At 43.0% G+C, this 19,016-nt stretch overlaps 1 protein-coding gene across 4 annotated transcripts in view; it reads right to left on the minus strand.

Moving 5' to 3' along the window:
- The window catches only part of SPON1 (spondin 1), a 255,809-nt gene that overhangs the window by 157,337 nt on the left and 79,456 nt on the right, over positions 1 to 19,016 (minus strand). For 3 of the 4 annotated variants that reach the window (XM_066187222.1, XM_066187223.1, XM_066187225.1), the window contains one exon: positions 11,198 to 11,304. Coding sequence is in view for 1 of the 4 variants with exons in the window: in XM_066187221.1 (XP_066043318.1) it covers positions 11,198 to 11,304; positions 17,864 to 18,086 (330 nt within the window). In the remaining 3 variants the exon portion in view is untranslated. Of the gene's footprint in view, positions 1 to 11,197; positions 11,305 to 17,863; positions 18,250 to 19,016 lie in introns of those variants that run through there. The other variant, XM_066187221.1, reaches the window with a different exon arrangement.

Raw genomic sequence — 19,016 nt, forward strand, 5'->3', positions numbered from 1 at the left:
GTATTCCTCACGTAATGGTATAAAATAGGGAGTTCATTTTCCTAGGAAATTGACCTCAAGAGAGATTGCTCGAGAGAAATTGTAGTGAAAAATATTTCTCCATTTTTTTTATTTGTTTGCTGCTTTATGTCTTCTCTACTCTGTATTCTTCCTTTTTAAAAGCAGTCTGTTAGCTAAAATGAGTTTGTGATAAACAGGCTAAAGAGAGCAATAATGGGTATAATTAAGTCTTCCACACAAGCAGAGTCAACTTTACTCATCCAGATGAAAGTAGGAGGAAAAAAAGAAAAAAAAGAAAAAGAAAAAAGATTAAATGAGTTCTAGGAGAACAGAACCCTGATGTGTGCCTGACAAATAATGAATAAACTCTGGCAGTGTCCTAAGGAACCTCTACTACTGACTGTATGGAGATACATAACCATTAAAGTTATAGAACACTAAGTACCAAAGCTACCTCTTACATACTCATTCTTTTAAATGTTTCTTTTGAAAAGAAAAGCAGGTTCAAATGAACTGTGCCCACCCACAAGGAGAAAAAAGAGGCAAGAGCAGCAACAGTGCCTCAATTCACATAGATGTGAATAATTGGAGCCCAGTTCAATCTGTGAAGTAAACAGAAGCAGGATGAAGGCTTTTCAATTTACACCTACAGCCTACAAATTAGTAAGCAGTCTGGTAGGATGAGCTTGCCAGGGATTGCATAATAACCCTACCCCCAGCAACAATGCAGGGAACAAAATGGTAGCTCTATACCAGCAGGGAATTTCCCTTTCTAATTACTGACTACTATGAAAAGCATTCTCAAGAGCCAAACGTCAGCTTTTGTGCAACTGGATCGGGAATTTCTTCATTATTCTTGATTTATTCTCATCTGAAAATTAATTTCAATGGTGTCTTAAGAATCAAAAGTAACTATGCAAAAAAAAAAAAAAATACAAAGTATCTTCTGGCAAATATTGCTTGAGAATTTATTTGGTACAATAATTATTTTTGTGCCAAAAGTTCAACAGATTACCAGTAATTCTGGCTTGTTTAAATATCTTGCCTATATAAGTATTCATTTTAGAGTCACTTGTCTATATCCATTGAAACCAAAAGTACCTAATCCAGAAAATTCTGGTTTTGCAAAACACGTTGTGTACATTCTCATCCTGCCTCTCATGCAACCATGAGAAAAGTGAAGCTGAATATACGATTTTCAGTTTTTCTCACAGCAAGTGAAAAAGGAGGCAAAGCAGAGCAGAAGGGGGATGGTTTGAGATAAATAGGTTAAAAAAAAACAACACAGCCCTCTTCTGAGGAACACAATTACAAGAAAATTTTCTGTCCCTTTTCCATGATTGTTCATAAGTATATTTTCACTTTGGGAAATTTTCAATAACAGGTCCTTCCAGAGGCACAACTACTTGGAGTAGGAGTCAAGAATCATTTCAGAAAACAGAACTATGTAAATAGAGTGGCAAGTTGTACATTATTTCTAGATAAATCCTTGAATTTTTACAGCCTGATTAGTAAGCCAAGCTCCTGTAAGTCAGTCCTGATGGTGTCTGGAATGGGAACATCCATAGCACGGCTTGAGAAACAACCTGGCTCAGAAGGGTCTGTGGTGAGGCCACATCTACTCTGGCTGCTCTCTGCTGTTTCCCTGCCAGAGACACACGAAAACGAGGGATTGTGGAAAGCACCCGGCTCAGCCTGTCTAGAAGGCAAGAGCACTCCCTGCATTGAGACAACCTCGTCTCCTGCTTGAAGTGAAAGCCGGATCTCGTGGCTTTGTCCGCTGGTTAAGATGCCAGCCCTGCAGCAGGGCTGTCAGAACAAAGTTCACATCTTACCAGGTGAGAAAGCACCCATGAAAGCATTCCTCTTAGAGCAGCAATGACCATAGCCGGGACATCCCCACAGAGCAAGGTTCAGCAGACAGGCTGGATTAGAGGAAAGGTCACAGTGTCACAGAATGTGCTGACACGGAAGGGATCCACAAGGATCCTTGAGTCCAACTCCTGGCCCTGCACAGGACCATCCCCAAGTGTCCTGCCATGTGCCCAAGAGCATTGTCCAAATGCTTCCTGAGCTCTTTAAGGGAAGGGCACCTCATTCAGATGATAATTGAGCTGAGGTTGGTTGAGGTGGACAGCAAAGATTGAAAGGAATCAAGATGAGGGATAACAGACCAGGAGAAATTCTGATGACTGAATTTGCTCTGTATGTCTGAAGAGAACCTTTTGTGTAAGCACTTTCAGCCAGAAATATCTTTACAGGTCCAGACTTCATGGAGATGAACAAGGACACTTCAACTTGAAGTGGTCCAGCATCGTGCTAGATGAGACAAGTTCTGTGAAAGTATGAAAGAAAGAGCAACATTATGTGGCTTTTTTGGTCTGGGACTCCAAATAGCCTCATCCTGGTCAGGGGAAAAAAAAAAAATTCTCAAAGCTACATCCCAGCCTTGCTGCACAGTTTTCTGAAAAAACAGACCAAAGGAAAACAAAGCATCCTGATGAGAAACATGTCTGCAAAGTCTCTTGAGTAAAGACTAGCACTGAAGCAAAACATCTGATGAGATTAGGGTGAGAGGGTGTATTTTTCAGTTGTGTGAGCCCCTGCACATCATTCTGAGGACACCATTTCGGATTTCCATTCATCACTGCAAGAAGCAAGATGCCCAAAGCCATCTCTGAAGGTATGTGAAGACAAAGCACCAAAAGGCAAACAGGTTGAATGCACCAGAACCCAGGGATATGCTTATTTCCTGGCCAGGTTTTGTATCCTTCGGAGGCAGGATAAATACACACTGATCAGATGACTAACGAGCCTGGGTTGTTAGGTCATGAGACAGAGCTATCACAGCAAAGACAATAATCAATTACAACTGTTCAGGGCAGCACTGGAACCTGAAACAATATCCTTGGCAAACACTGAGAGGTCACCACCCTCATTAGAAAGGGAAAAGTTGAGAAGGAAGACTGTCAAGGCAGTCCACAGCTAGGTCTGAGAAGGCTACATAGGCAGTCTAGAATAATGGAAGCTAAAAAATATTGTCACTTTCATAATGCAAAAACATCTTCTGAATTCAGGAAGCAGTTCTCAAGACAACAGGCATAGCAAGCAGTACTTTTAGTCTTGCAGCAATTAATTCAGCAGTGAGTTGCAGTGAGAACCGGCCATGAAACCTGGAGGAAGGATTTTGCCTACAGCAGCCATTCCTGAATAAGTCAGGTAGGTAAACTCCTGAATTTAAAAGAGCCATTCTGCTTCTAAGTCACCAAAACCTCTCAACACGGTGGAGGAGAGAAGAAAAAAAAAAAAACAAAACAAAACAAAAAAACCACATACACACACACCAAAAAAAAAAACAAAAAAAAAAAACAAAAAAACAAAAAAAAAAAAAAACAACCCACAATTTAAATTTAATTGGGAGACTTTCTACTAGCATTTGTGTACCTTCAGAAGTCCAGAGGACAGACAACAGGATTTTCTTACAGTCCATATAACCTGGAGAAACTGTCAAGCTGAGCCTCAGCCTTTGCACCATCTCCATTCACCCTTCTCCCCTCTATCCCCACTGTCCCAATTCACATGATGGGAAAAGAAAACACATCATGAGAAAAGACACCCAGGCACAGACATAATTCCGTATGTCCCTAGCCTGTCATTGTAGGCTGGAAGCTGACAGTGCTTATTTGGAGAGAAGGGGTGGAATAAACACATTTTCCCAGAATGACCCTTCCTTTTAAAGCCCTGTGCCATTGTGGGGGTAGCACACATGCCCAGATCCATATTATCACAGTGAGGATTACAGGCAGTGATAACTCAAACAGTCCAGATCAGGAGGGAATACCTGATAAATGCTCTCTAACCTGATGCAAAGTGGAAGTGCAAAGAACAAACACTTGTTCTAAGGTCCCATTGATTGGAACTGACATGCTGAAGGCTTCCTGATGCTGCAGAATGGCAAACTACATCGAAGGTAATTCTTGGAGCATTTCAGAGGGGGATAGGAGTTGAGAGATAAGTGTGCTGACCTCTCTCAATAGAGAAACAAACCAGAGTAATTGATGACTGCCTTAAATGCTGAATTTTGGGTGACAAAAGGGGAAATCTAGAAAGGAAAGCCTAATGGCAACATTATAAGTGAAGAAAGAGCTGCTGAATAGATGTTTCAATGAACCTGGAGCCTACATACATCTAGAGTTATAGCCCATGACAGCTGCCATAGGGCACCTGTAAAGCATCTGATTGTTGCCAGAGGGGTTCAATGTCCTCACTAAAATTTCACGTGGCCCAGGTGTCACCATCTGAAGAAAGATTATCTGAGAAGAGAATAACAATGAGTTAGGGAGTTTACCTGGGCTGGAAATAAATGGATATTTGAAGTAAATCCCCTTAGAGTCATCCACCTAAACACTGCCTGGGGAAGAACATACAGTTTTTACTGATTGACAAAGCAGAGTTAGAGGGATCCAGACTTTGTCTCAAGGCGAGACAATTGCAAATGCAAAACTGGCTTCTAGACTGGAAGCAAGACCTGAACAGAGAATCCAATAATTCCAAACCCTGAGAGGCCCAGAATGGGAGTCTGAACACTGATGTGTCTGATTGGAATCTCCAAGGCAGAAAGGAACAGCGCTTCCAGCGTAATTTCCTCTCTTGAGAATTGATATATTAAGTGTCAGTGCCAAATTCTAGGAAACAATTCCTTAATGAGTCTCTTTGGAAGCCTCTTAGAACCAGGAAGTCTTGCAGTTCAATGATAATCCAAAGAACAGAATAAACTAATAGATATTTTTCTTGAGCAGGGCATTTAATGAGGCAATTCTGATATTTTACCATGACATGGTCTGCCTCTGCTGCATTGGCAGTGTGCAAGGCAGGGCAGAAGTTACACTTGAGATAACCCAGCTCTGATAAGCCTTTGGTCTGAAGAGGAGCCTGGAGTTTCAGCTAACCAATCTCAAGAAGCATGCTTCCTGTTTTTGGTTTTACTGGTTTTAGAGGGTTTCTTTGGTTTCTGTTTTGGCTGGTATTTTTCCAAAACAGATCTTGAATCATCACAAATTAAATTTAAAAAAAAAAAAAAAGAAAGAAAAAAAAGAAAAGAGGAAAAATTAGATTAAAGAAAAAGGACTAAATATTATGTGGCCAGAAGTTAGATTTTTTTTTTCCACAGCCAAGCAGGAAGATAGGGAAAGGGTGAAGAAAAAGAAATGTCAGAAGATAAACTAAAGCCAAATTAACTAAAAAACTGGGGTTTTTAAGTGATGGTAGTGATGTAGCAAGCAAAACCTTAGAAAAGGCACTCCAGCAACGCTGAGATAAGCAAGTTGACAACCAAAGAGTGAGCCCAGCCTAAGAGACTGAATCCCATTTTTGTTCAGCAGCGAGCTAAGTTACATTGCAAGTACAATTTAAGACTGATTTCCTCATTGTGCCTGTGTTAGTAGTCCGAAGATCCACTGTAATAAAATGCATAACAAAACAGTATTCAGAAATTTCTTCTATTTTCTGGTTTTGGCTGTGAAACTTTATACTTTGAATCATTTATTCCAAAAGACACGGCGGCTCTGTACACAACCATCCGGGGGAGTGACCAAGGTGCAACAAACCAGAGCTGGGTCATGCAAAACCTGATAAACATCACGATGTAAAGATTTTTTTTTTTTTTTGTCTCATTCATAGCACAAGATGAAACCAGGACAAAAATGTAAAGGAAGGAAGCAAAAAACTGCACAGTTGGAATCTAGTTTGGTTTTTCTTCAGCCTCATCAGAAGCAAATAATGACTATTAAAGCTGCATCTGTTCTGCAGGTTCCTGGTGCTCATGACTCTCTAACATCAGCCTTTACTGTTCTAAAGCAAGGCACAACTACCTCCTGAGACAATTTCTTAACCAAAATCTTGTCTATAAGTGGTTCAGGTTGAGGTTTTTCCAGTGCACCAGAGATATTTCTATTTAATCTCACTCAAAGTGTTCACATTTTCCAGTCAGCGCTAAAACCGGCAGTGGCAGATCCTTTTTTGGGGATTTTTATTTTTAAGCTCATTTTTAATCCCTGAATATCACGATAGGGAACTTGGAGTTCTAGAAAAATGTGTGAAAGTGTTCACCAAGGTTAAACAATTCCACCCTACTGGAAAGGTGAACTAGAGTTTGGTTTTCCATTATAACAGATAAGGGGTTTATGCCTACAATAATATTTGCAGTGATTCTTATAGAAAGAAAATTTGGGAATACTCTTGCAAATGCAAAAGAACAAGAGATTTAAATTTTACAGGCTCAGAATTCATGTCTACCTGCTCAGTCTACAAATTCTATACCTGGCCTATTCTGATTCTTTCCTATTTAAAATACTCCTGTAATTAAAGCTATGGATCATCACCTCCACACGCTTTTAAGCAGTAAGATGAGAGACTGTTTCAGTGATGAGATGCTGGGACAGGGAATGCAGAGAATGCAAACATGAGTGAAATAATTGGAAGTTCTGGGCACTTGGTAAAGAAAACTACATCAAATCATACACCTCAGAATAAGCAATTTACAAAGTAGCCTGATGAGTTCATATTGGGATACAGGCTTAAAAAGCCCAAACATACAAGCCTAAAAGAACATCAAGACAACCCAAGTACACCTGAATTTTTAATATTAAAAGCTTAGAAAACAATTGCAGTCATTAATTCGTTTAAAAACCATAAAACAACCTTTGCTTATAAATACAAGAATAAATCATTTGAAATGGCTAAAAGCCTTTTAAGACTGTGTCTTTCAAAATGCACTATATGAAGCAGATGTAAGATTCCTATAAAATGCTGGAAGACAGCATTAGAGGAGCTGCTTTCCTGAGAGGCTGTAAAAATACTTTAATCTAAATGCCTTGCTGACCTCATCAGTCAGCTAAACAGCATCAAAAGAATAGGGTGACCAAAACCAAAGGGCATGTTTGGGCTATTGTTTCAGGGACTAAAGATTATGGACCACTTACTTACCTTACTTAACTGACTACTCCAATTTTGCTTAAACGCGCTTTCTTCTTCAGCACAGCCTCAAGCTTTTATAAATGCCACACCTTTAATGAAACCTTCAATCTTGCTGCTGCTGTGCTTGCTCACTTTCTTGCATTGCTTTTGCTCAGGTGGGTCATTAAATTCAGCGGCCTAAACTAAGATTTTTTTCCTGGTTCACTCTAGGGCACAAAATAGGCAAAAGGACATTTCCAGGAGAACTACTACGATGAAGGCATTTAACACTAAACTATCACAAAAAGGCAAGTATAAGATATAAATCTAACAAGTGATTATGCCAAAGCAGTACATGGAAGTGCTTTATTTTGAGTATTGGTGATTCAGTTTATCACTGTGCATGAGAGAAGCAGATTATGCTTGCAAACCATTTTTTATATTGAGTGTTTAATTATCAGGTATGTCCACAAATAGTACTGTATTTGGAGGAATGAATGGCATCCTGAAGGACAGGATTGCAGTTCATAACTTCCTTCATAAATTGGATAAAGCTCTACATTAAAAAAAGAATAAAAAAAACAGACTGAGGAGATTCTTCCTGACCCCAAGGTACTCCATAGCTATGTCACTCTAGGGATTACTGTATCCAAATTCTATGATTTTATGCTGAGAATCCAGATCGACTCCTGTCTAAAATTCTGAGGAACATGAGACTGGAATCTCAGCTTGACTGCTGCAAAAGCAAAGCTGGAAGAAGATGGCTTACAATGAAAATATGAAAATTTGAATAAGGAACAGGTAGAGCGTGTGTGGAATTAGAGGGAGAATAAAGGAAATTTCAGACTACTTTCCTCATAGAGTACCAAGAATATTCTTAATTTAGGTAGACAATTTTATAAGAGAGCAATTTAACCACTATTAGTGAAGACTCAGTTTGGATGTTAGTAAAAGATCTACAAAGTTCTCCTTAAATTTTCTATTAAATATAACATATTGAAGTGTTTCGACTTGGAGAGATGAATTTGTTCCTCTTGTTGAACACTTCAGAGCAGATTGGCTAAATACCCACCAAAAATTTTCTTGGAATACGTATCCGTCTTCAGAGGACAAGGAAGATAGATGACATGAGGTTCAGCGTTATGTTTCTAATACCCTACATTTATTTATCAGACTGAATCTATTACATTGCATGCATATGTTGATTTAAATGGCCTATACAGACACTCCTCTGTAGTCAGTCAGTGGTGATTGCTGCCCTCGGGTTTAATTTGCCTTCCAAACGATTTGCAGACTGTTGCTGAACCTTACAAAAGAGACGGATCAGCAGTCTGCATGACAAGAGCCGGGAATAGTTTGTGTAAAGAGGCCAATGGGACAGATACCCAAAGCTTTCAGAGAGCCTCGCGGAGCTGTACAATTACCACTGGCATAAGGAAGAGCCCAATCGACATATCCCCAAATTTCTATGACTGAATTTGGCATCTTGGATTCCCTAGCCATATTTAATTTAGCTATTTAACGCGTGGTTTTGGGAGACAAAGTGATTTATTTTAAGGCTGGATTGTGTCCTGGGTGTACTACAAGGGCAACAAAACAAGGAAGTTTGGCTGCATGAAGTAAACAAACAGTAAATAGATTTTAAAGTCTCAGTTGTCTCAGAAGAGAACAGATTCAGAATGACGGAGTCCACACCACACCTCTCTGAAAGTCTCAAGCACAGGGGTAACCAGAAAGCGTACACAAAATAATACCTGTCCAACCAGGAATTTTAACAGCTGAGCTATTTATAGGATCACAGCCCTGCAGCTCGATGATTAATGGAGATTGACTGTACCTGGTGAGTTGCAGAGTCTCACAGGGGCAAATGAGCCATGAGGAGGTCACAGCAGCTGCTTGGTGCGCGTCCAGATGGGCTGAACACTGTGCTTTCCCCTGCTAACTGTACCCCATCCATGTCAAAACCCCGATGTCAGCCCTTCTTCACCACCTGGCTGCTCCAGCACCTGCTCCTTTGCAGCGCTTGGAGGCACTGCCTGACACGAGGGGTCTGGCCCTGAGCACAGAGCGCAGCCAGGTTTTTTCCATGAAGCCTTTTGTAGCTCACACTTCACAGTTTGAAAGTGAAGCGCTCAGAGGCTTGCAAGTCTTACAGTCCCTAAGACATGGAAGGAAAGCCTCATTTGGTCAGCTCCGGTTTCGCTCTACCCTGGTTACACCGGGAAGTTTTCTAATGTGAACGAAGCATTGGCTTCATGCTGTGCTTTGTTTGACTGCTCTGTGAGCAGTGGGTTTGTCTCCTCATGGAGGCAGAGGTGCAGCCCAGAAGCAGCATTTAGTCTCATGGCACTATTAAGGAATTTTCCCTGGGTTCTGTTGCACTGCGTGGTTCGTTGAATGACACATGCTCCATCTGAACACGGGGAGAACAGAACAGCGAGTGGCGTTCACGTTACTGCGCACACAGCTTTTCCTGACTCTGCACAGCTGTTCAGCCACCCTTGGCATCTTCGCTTTCTAATAAAAACACAGTGCAAACACTTGAAGCAAACATCCTTTTTCTTCTGGTTGCTACCACCCAGCCATGGTACAAGGGACGTCTGTATTTACCACTGCAAGCATTCTTTGAATACTTAAACGAGAATTTTACATCTGCATCCACAGAGGCAGAACAGGCAGACACCGTCTAAATAAACTTCAGGGATTTGTGCTAACGTGGGGTGAGCATGGTGAGTATTGTTTAAACCACAGACATGCAAGTTTAGTTATGGATAACCCTTGAAACTCCCACCTGCTAATAAGAGCACTGAGTTCAGACTGCAGCCCATACAATACACTTAATTAAACAATCTTCCCTCCACTGAGATCCATTGGGCTTTTTTTCTTTTTCCCCACATATATAGAATTTCCATTTGCTTCCCACTCTGCTAACTTCAAAATGCCTCTGTACTTCAGCAAAGCTTAGTGAGTTTCTCACTGTGAATTAGACATAAAGACAAAACTCGGGCCAAACTTTTCCCATTAGCCACAGCCACAGAGATATTAATAACTGAAATGAAGAAATTAATGGTGACAAGCATCTTTTAAAATGGATGAAGCATCACTATTTCTACTTCTCAGCAGTAGCTGATCCTTCAATACTAGCTAATTCTTTAACATCCCAACCTTATTAAAAAGATTTCTCCCAAATAGGAATTTGTTTCCTTTTAAGGAAGATGGAGTTATTCCAACCTCAAAGAAGTTCCCACTTATTCTAGATTCTCTTACAAAATGTATGAAAACCAGGCAGAGGCCTCTAAGCAAACTCAGTAGGAAAACTGGGCAATTACTTATTGTAATTACTTATTGAGTTTGCACATGGTATTTGCTATATACAAAAATATAGAAGAAATATAGGAAGAGACGTTGATTTCTGTCTCCTTGCAGATCACCAGAATTGGAACTTGAAATTATTTCCCTTGAAAACCTTGAAACCTGAGGCAAGTGAGATCTTCCACCTAGAAATCGTTATTAAAATTACTACCAATATTATTACACATCCTGTAAATCATTAGCAATACAATTCAACAATATTTCTAAGCCTGGAAAGTCAAACAGCAAACAATACCTCGTGTGAGAATCAAACCTACATGCATAATTTCTACCTTCTTTCATAAATATGATATATATTTTCAGTTTCCAGAATTCCCTGCATGGAGTAGCTGAAAATGTGAGTCATCATTCCGGATTCTAATCCTTTTAATAACAAACATTTCATCCCACTGAACGTGTTCATTAAGTAAAGTACTACTGAGCATAAATAAAACAGCAGAATCTAATTTATGAATGATAAAACAGTCATTACAGCCGCGGTAAACACTTCTCAGAGTCACATTCTACGTCTCAGTGGACAAAAATATCAAGGCGAAGAAACACAAAAACCAAAATACGAAGAGAACACTTTTGATATTCTTTTGGGATAAAAGGTTCAGGTGTCCTGGGCTCTAGTTCAAACAACTGACGCTCATTTTTAACTGTAGGAATGTGGGAAGGCAAGTTGAAGCCCAGCTACAGGAGCCTTGACTCCTTGAACACATATGGAATATAAAACATGCTATGCTGTCCTCATGTCAACACCCACAAATATTTGTGCTTACTTAAACACAATCTGCATTCTACTGTGCCTATAAAATCTCCCTTTGAACCAGGCAGTAAAGCAGTAAAGAAGACTCCAAGGGGTGTAGGTCAGGGAAAGTTCTCTCACCTGGAAAGATCCTGCATGGTCTTCCTCTTTGTCACCTTCTTTTCCTTCCTTGAGGGCGATCAGTGTGAACCCTCGGAAGTAGGCAGGAGTGGCAGCAGACAGCGTCACTGGGATGGGATGTAGAGGGAAATAACGAGAACACAACATTAATTGGGAAATCAGCCACTTGCACATCATTTCACAGCTTGAAAGGTGTGTGTTCTAAGCTGGCATTAATGAGAGTTAGAGCATTGACAACAGGGAGCCAAGCCAGCCAGAAATACAAAACGTTCAGTCCAAGTTTCCACATAAACTGAGAAACACTGGCATGAAATACCTCAGCTTTTTTCTTTTTCCCCCATTTTTTTTTTTTTTTTTTTTTTTTTTTTTTTTTTTTGGACCAGATTTGTAATCTGCTCGGATCTACAGGAGGGTTGTTTTAGTGGTGATTTGGGGGTGGGGACACATGTTCAAGGGGTTTCTCTACTTAGGGTTTTTTTTCTTTGTGAGGGCTCTTCTTGTTTGTTTTGGGGGGTGAGGAGGTGTTAAATGTAAAGGAGCATCCCAAAATATTTGACTTAGTTTTTGTCCAGTTCTGAGCACAGACAAAGTACTTTAGTGGACAGAAAGTCTCTCTGTAATGCCAGATTACCACATTGCCAGCTCCAGCTCAGCTGCACTCAACACGGCGCTCCAGCTTCTGGAAATGGGGGACATCAAAATATCCTTCCTCTGCTTTGTCCTCAAGGAAAACAGGACACAACACTAAACTCCTGGCTGAAGTTGGCCCCTAAAGGTTGTGCTGCCAGCTCTGATTGCCGAACCAATCCCACACACCGGCAAACACCCTTCTTCACACACCTGTCCTGACCAGGAAGGCAGCACTGGATCCATCAGCAGAGCATGGGCAATGCAATGCTGACTAATTTGATTTTACCACGCTCAGCAGCAGGATTAAATCCCTGATTTGATGCCAGTGCAAGAGAGCTTTGTGTGATCTGTCTGTTCACCATCAGCAGCGCCCAAGCACCACCCAGCAACACCTGAGCTCACAGAATTACGGGATATTCTGGTTTGGAAGGGACCCACGAGGATCATCAAGTCCAGCTCCTAAGTGAATGGCCCTTACAGGGATTGAACTCACGTTTTTAGCATCAGGCTGTAACCAGCTGAGATGATCTCAGGGTCATCAGCTGAGGCTGTTTTGAACACTCTCAGAAAGAAAGGGACAGAACTTTCGAAATTACCAAACTTGCTTACAGTAATCCTTTCCTGAAACAGGGGAAAATTTTAAGGGAAAAAAAAAATCTAGAATTGAACTAAAAGAGACATAAAATTGAACTCTTAATGTTTTAAGTAGCTTTTACTTTAAGCATAATGCAGAGTCTCTCACCCCACTTTATTGTCACACTCTTTAACCCTGTCAGGCACAATAAAAACTGAAGACCACCCACAGTTTTCAGAGCAAACTGCAACTACCAAGGCTCCTCCATACAAGAGTATCCACAAGAGACTGAGCCATGAGGGGTTCAATCCCATTGCTAAAAATTACAGCTTGCCCTTAAAAGACAGGGATTTTAAAATATGCCCCAGAGTTCACTCAGAACATATGGAGAGCTCTTTGATCTAGAAATTCAGTAATGGAAAAATATAAAATAGACAATTTGAAAATCTCTAGCATTATGCAGCTGTATTTGGGTCTAAAATTCACAGGGTTTGTACAAATACCTAACTTTTCTACGTGGAAAAAGAAATAAGAAAGGATTGGGGAGATTTATTTCAATTTTCAAACTTTTGTGTAAGGGCCACACTTTGACCTATAAACCTGCAAACACCTGTACAAATCTGGGGTAGTGATGGGCACAACAGCAAGTCCCCCAGCTCTCAAGATTTTCAACACGCTTTTCATTCCATGGAAGCTTCTGATGAGGTTAAATGTCGTGATTTGGAGGAAAAAGGAAATTTCACATGTTATATTCCAAAATGAGATAGCAGCATAATGCCATTAATATTTCTGCTTGCTTTACGGAGTATTGCTCCAGTTCAATAATTCATTTTCTGCCCAATAATTAGCATGATTAGCAATTTTGCAAACTTCTGCAGCTCTGGCTAAATGAAAACCCACAGGCAGCCTCTCAGTTGCAATAACTGAGAACAGCACACTGCTGAACTCAACAGAGATGAACACATTACTCCTGCCTGAACAGCGATTCTTAGAAATTAACTGCCATAAAGGTCTTTTACATGCAACAAATTTTTCCGTATCATACACCATTAAAGACTCCGAATCACTGCGAGTAAAAGGTTACACCAGAAATACTTAAACATGCGTGCAAGCAGAGAATCCAACTGTGAATTGACTCAACAGTTTTCATTTCGCTCACAAAGTTACAGATCAGACCAAACAGGTTTCAAAAGCCTAAACACCTAGCTATAAAATAGTGAAGACCTGAAAGGCTACAGAAACATCAGAAAAAAAAAAGGCGAAAGGAAGGCAGTTCCAAAGCCTGACTCATAGTTTTTGCATGCCTGAGGTTAGCAATACCCCTGCTGCGGTTGCAGTCATTTTAACCCCGAATAAATCCACGCTCCCTCCAAGAGGAGCGATGCCGCTCACTCAGCAGCAGCATCCAGGCAGCTGTGCTCGCAGCTGGGCTTGGGAACGCATCCAGCCCAAAAGTCAAACAAACCAAGCCCAGCCGGAGGGTTCAGCTGGGTCCATCTCTGCGCAGCGCTGTGCCAGCGCCGGGGACGCAGGGACACGGGGAGGGAGCGGGAGGGCAGGGACCCGCCCGAGCACAGCGGGGGCTGCGCTCTGGGGGTTTGTACATTTGGGGACGTGTGCTTTGGTAGCCCAGAGCTAGGCCAGAACACCGGGTAACACCCGGGCCGGGAAGGTTTCTGTCAGTGCTCGGAAACTATCCGTGTGCTCAGGTGACACCACGGCACCGAGGCTTATCCCAAACGCTCCCAAATGCGGAGCTTGCTCTGGGGTGGTTCTGGAGCCTGTGCCTCTGGGCTGGGGGCTCCAGCACGGCGGAGACTCGCCCTGCACGGGCAGCGCTGGGAAGCTGTCAGACCACATCTGTTCTTTACAAGGGGGCGGCTCGTTGTTGCATAAGAGCCGCGAGTTCTTGGGCTAAGCTCTGCCATTTTAAACAACAGCTGTGTCCTGCTCACGCCGCCTTCACACTCATTAACTTTCGCTGAACAATAGGAACTTCCTGCAAAGATCAGTTCAATCTCAGTGCAAGGCTCAGAGTTAAAGATTTCACTTTAAAGGGAAGATTACTTATCAGCAGTTACTTTTGTCTGCTTCCATCCCTCCGGCAAACCTCTAGTTACTTTACATATCGCACTTTGGCACACGCCTTCAACATGCTCCTCTTTCCCCAGTGTCCCAAACTGAAGGTGGGTGATCAAAGCAGGCGCTCCTTTGGTTGCAGGCGGGAAATCTGACTTTTCTCATCCTACACAACTGCACATCCTGTGCTGCTGTAAGCTGTGCACAAGTACCAACAAACACCCGTTCCAAATTTCATCCATATTTTGTGAAACGTGGGAATGGCTAACGGAGTTAAGAGAACAAGCGCTTGTTTGCAAAGCGTTTGCACTTTCAGGGGGCAGAAAGAAATGGAAAGAAAAAGAGTCGACATTCCTTAGAAGTCTCCAAACCAATGCAATGAAGCCCACCACCTCAAATGAGGCTTTCCTCAAAAACTGAGAAAGTGAACTGACCTACAAGTGGAAAGTCCATTAAAACCAGAAACAGCATCCACACAGAAGGTATATGGAAGGATTATAACTAGTCTAGTACTCATTTCCTTCTTCAGAATCGTAACTTCATGATATCATAGCAGAAAGTATGTCTACTGCATGTTAGCATATGAAATGGGCACACCACAACCTTTTTGTAGAAGCGAGTTTATTTACATTTTAATAGCATGGAAACTCTTTTTTTGTTGTTGTTGTTTATGGAAATCTCATGCAATCATTAATCTAACTTTACAATCAATAAAGCCAGGACTGAGTATTTTCAAGGATCATTACCCTGTATCACCATCCAAACTCAAGGCTCATTTGTGCCTCTGAAAGCGGTGAGAACTCTGACCTTCAGTGGGAGCCAGAGCAGCTCCGTCAAGGTCGAGGGTGCCCAGCAGAGAGGAGAGGACCTCGACCCTAGGATGGTGTGCCCACAAAGCTGGTCCTACGGGAAGACCTGGTCTTGCAGGATGACATTTTTAATTGTCTGACAGAAGAACGTGCCCTTATTTAGTGCTGCCAGTGTCGGCAGACAGAGCAAGTGAACACCCACTCAGAGAAGTTACTCGGTGCCCAGGGCCGCTGTTTCCTATCACAGCTCCAGAAGTGGAGAACCGAGGCTTCACAGCTCCTTGCACACAGATCCACGCAGGCTTTCCCCTCAGGGCGGATAGATGGTGGTTGATGTAAAGGTGGATAACTGCAGGGGAGCCCTAAACCCGCCCCCAGAGGCAAACAGCAGCTCTGAGCCGTGGTCTCCTGATTCCCACACTGCGAGAGAGAGCGCTGAGATATTTCCTCCAGGCATTGCGGCTTTAAAGACCGATGTGTCACATCAGCCGATGGCGTGAAGATAAATGGATGTCCCTGCTATGACAGTTTTGTGGAGGACATTTGCGTGTACGGATAATTCCTGTGTTACCCACCTTGAAAATACTAGTTTATTCCAAGAGCCCACTAGGAAATGTGCCAAGGATCCAGATTGCATCAATGCAGGCAGGGGCCATGGAAACAGGAATATCTGGCTCCAGCGCTAAGGAGGTTGTGCAAGTCTTCTTCCATGTTGCATATAGAGTAATTTGCCGATAAATAAATAAATGCAAACAAACAAACAGAACCTCACAAACCTGTCATAATATCTCCTTTTTTATATATATCATGAGCCGGATTTTCCATCCTTTGCGTAAAACAGTAATAAAGTTCCATCTGGAAACTGGAAATGCCTTTGAAAACAAGCTCTCCAAACTTCCTGTATATTGGCAGTTTTAACAACTGCTTTGTTACGTCAACATTTATTTGTGTTCTTCCAACCATTCAGGAATGTGTCCTTAAAGAACAATCTACACACCCCAACATGCCACCTGAATACTTCAGTCCTAAGTGTCAGAAACTTAGGCAAATAATCTGTTCTACATTTTAACCTTTTACTATTAGCAGTAATTTTCTCACTTCCAAGCAGCTATAATAGCCTAATGTGGTTTTATTAATTGAGTTCCTAATGCCAAGACCTAATATCTCCAGAAAATTAGTTCTGCTAATTCTTCTGGGAGTTTCTTTCTTCTGACGTTTCTAGGCAATAGAAACTTCTTTGGTCGATGACTGAAAATGTCCAGTAACATTTTCACAGAAGTGAATTCCAAAACTTTTAAAGAAAGTTTGCACTTGTCGCTATCAAAAAACTTGGCACATCTTTGTCCTGCTTAATAGGTGTATCAAGCTGACACTCCACATGAAATCTTTCAGACTCAAGGTACTAACCCTAATGCCTGGGACAGTTACTCAGCTTGTGGGTAAAGTGCCTTTCCTCCCATCATGCTAAAATAAAACAATTTTTGGGAAAACGTCAAATCAATAGTATGCAAAATTATAAACTGGTGCTCAAAACAGGTGAACCACTGCTGCAGATGTATTTCTCAGCCTTTGAAGAAACACAATGATTATACTGCATCCACATTTTTTTTCTCCCTATATATATGAAGATTCTCACGTTCATGCAATGGGAAAACATCGCTCTTTATCCTGGATCTAAGAAATACTTCGAAAAAACTCCCATTTTTTTTTTTCCCCAAAAAGTATGTTAGTTATGGTACCTAAAAATATCCGAATTCTTTTTAAAGTGCTTTTATAATACAAGATTGACAGTACGTTCCAAAAAGGTTTATTTCTAAAGGCATATAGTGAGGCAAGAACAGCCACCAAAACCTGTCTTTGGATGTTAATTAGTAAAATACACCTAAATGTCCTTTGGAAGTTCATTCCAAGGGGTTGTATGTGACATGCTCAGGAAAGAAGGAATGCCTCCATCTCTTATTCACAGTGGTCGTTAGCACTGTCTCTGCCTCTTTCCTGTTTGAACCTTCTGTTCATTTACCCAGAAAAAAAAAGTGGGATAAACCTAAGTGGAAAATGTGGGAAGTTGGCAGCGTGCTGCATCATGTTTGCCCATATGCTAACTCACTATATTGACATTCATTTTTCAGGGCAAGAACGATTAGCTCCGAGTTTCCTCTCCTTCCTGCTGAATGTTAAAGCTTCTCCCATGCACTGGGTTTATATTTAAAGGGACAGGAAGAAATGCCACAGAAGCGGGTAAACGGGGGAAGAGTGTGCTTCGCATCGCTGCAACTCGTGATCTTGTGCGAGCGCTGAGCCGGCAGAGAGGGTTCGTAAAAGAAAGGAAATTCCTCTTAATGAGGAATGCTTGGGAGTAAAGTGATACACTGAAACCCAACTCCTCTCACTTGTCATGGAAGCATCCCCAATAAAGTAATGCGTGGGGGGATATTACCCTGCCTTAACCCACACAGTTACACACACACACGCCAGGAGGGATCCAGGGATGACAGACAGAGACACGTTACAGCTCCAGAGACACTTATCCTCACCATCATCGTTAGTATGGGATGCAGAGGATGTCCAACTTACCCCGGTAACTGTTTCCAGGCTTGTAAAATTCTGGATCGCCCTCCACCCTGAGGCTGAATTCATTGTACCCTTCCCTCCTGGTGCCTTGGGCTCGCAGGATCCGACTGCAATATCCCTCAGATTTGGCGGCTTTCTCCAAGGTTTCGTCGGGAAAACCCTTCGCCACCAAGGGGAAAGTCAGCGCCAGGAGCCGCAGGGCCAGCGGCTGCAGATGCGCTCCCATCCTCGGCGCTCCGCACAACTTTTTGCGGCCGGGGCGGCGGCGGGAGCGGGCCGGGGGGTACCGGGAGCACGGCGGGGCTGGGCAGGGCAGGCAGGGCACGGCAGGACGGGCTGAGCGCTCCCGGGCAGCCGCAGCCGGCAGCGGCCCCGGCGTGAGGCTGCCAGGTCGGATCGGAGGGACCGGCTCGGCTGCTGCCGGCGAGAGGGAGGGGAAAAGCAGGGAGGGGGCAGAGAGGGAGGGGACGGCAGGGAAGGGGAGGGGAGGAGGGAGGGAAGTCTGATCTTGCCCAGATCCCGAACAGAAGTGCTGTTTTGTTTCAGAGCGTGCGATTAGCGGCTCGGTGGTGTTTACTTAGGCGAGCCGAATTCCCAGGGCTCGGTGAAGGAGCGGAGCAGGGGACGCTGCTGTCTCCCAGACAGCCAGCGCAGAGCCGCTGCCGCTCGGGCTGAGCCCACAGACCGACATTAATCACCCGCATTCCTGCCAAAGTCTATAGTTACTGTAGGGATAACACGGCTCAAAGAATTTCCCGACACCGCCCCACCCTCCCGTCTTTCTCCGAACCGGCAGACATGATAAACATTACCAACTAAACGGCGCGGCCGGACCGAGCAGCCTCGCTCACTGCACGCCTTACGGGCGGGGAACGTCGGCTGCAGCTCCGCAGGTACCACGGAGGAGGCAGAGAGAGAGAGGGATGCGGGGAAGCGGCCGCGGCAGAAACACGGGATCCGTGCCCGCAGCAGCCTCCAATGTGCACATCACAGCTGCGCGAGTGTGCGAGCACAGCTCACCTCGGCGAGCGTGGGAGGTCTGCTCCAACACCCGGGAAAATCCCGGCAGATGCGAGCAGGAGAAAGCAGGGCTTATTGTTTTGCCTTCACACCAGGCACACTGAGGCGCAACGACACTGAATGACTTATCTAAACC

This window comes from Chamaea fasciata, unplaced genomic scaffold, assembly GCF_029207755.1.
Source record: "Chamaea fasciata isolate MVZ Bird 193981 ecotype frontalis unplaced genomic scaffold, bChaFas1.0.hap1 SCAF_7, whole genome shotgun sequence".
Lineage (NCBI taxonomy): Eukaryota > Metazoa > Chordata > Aves > Passeriformes > Sylviidae > Chamaea > Chamaea fasciata.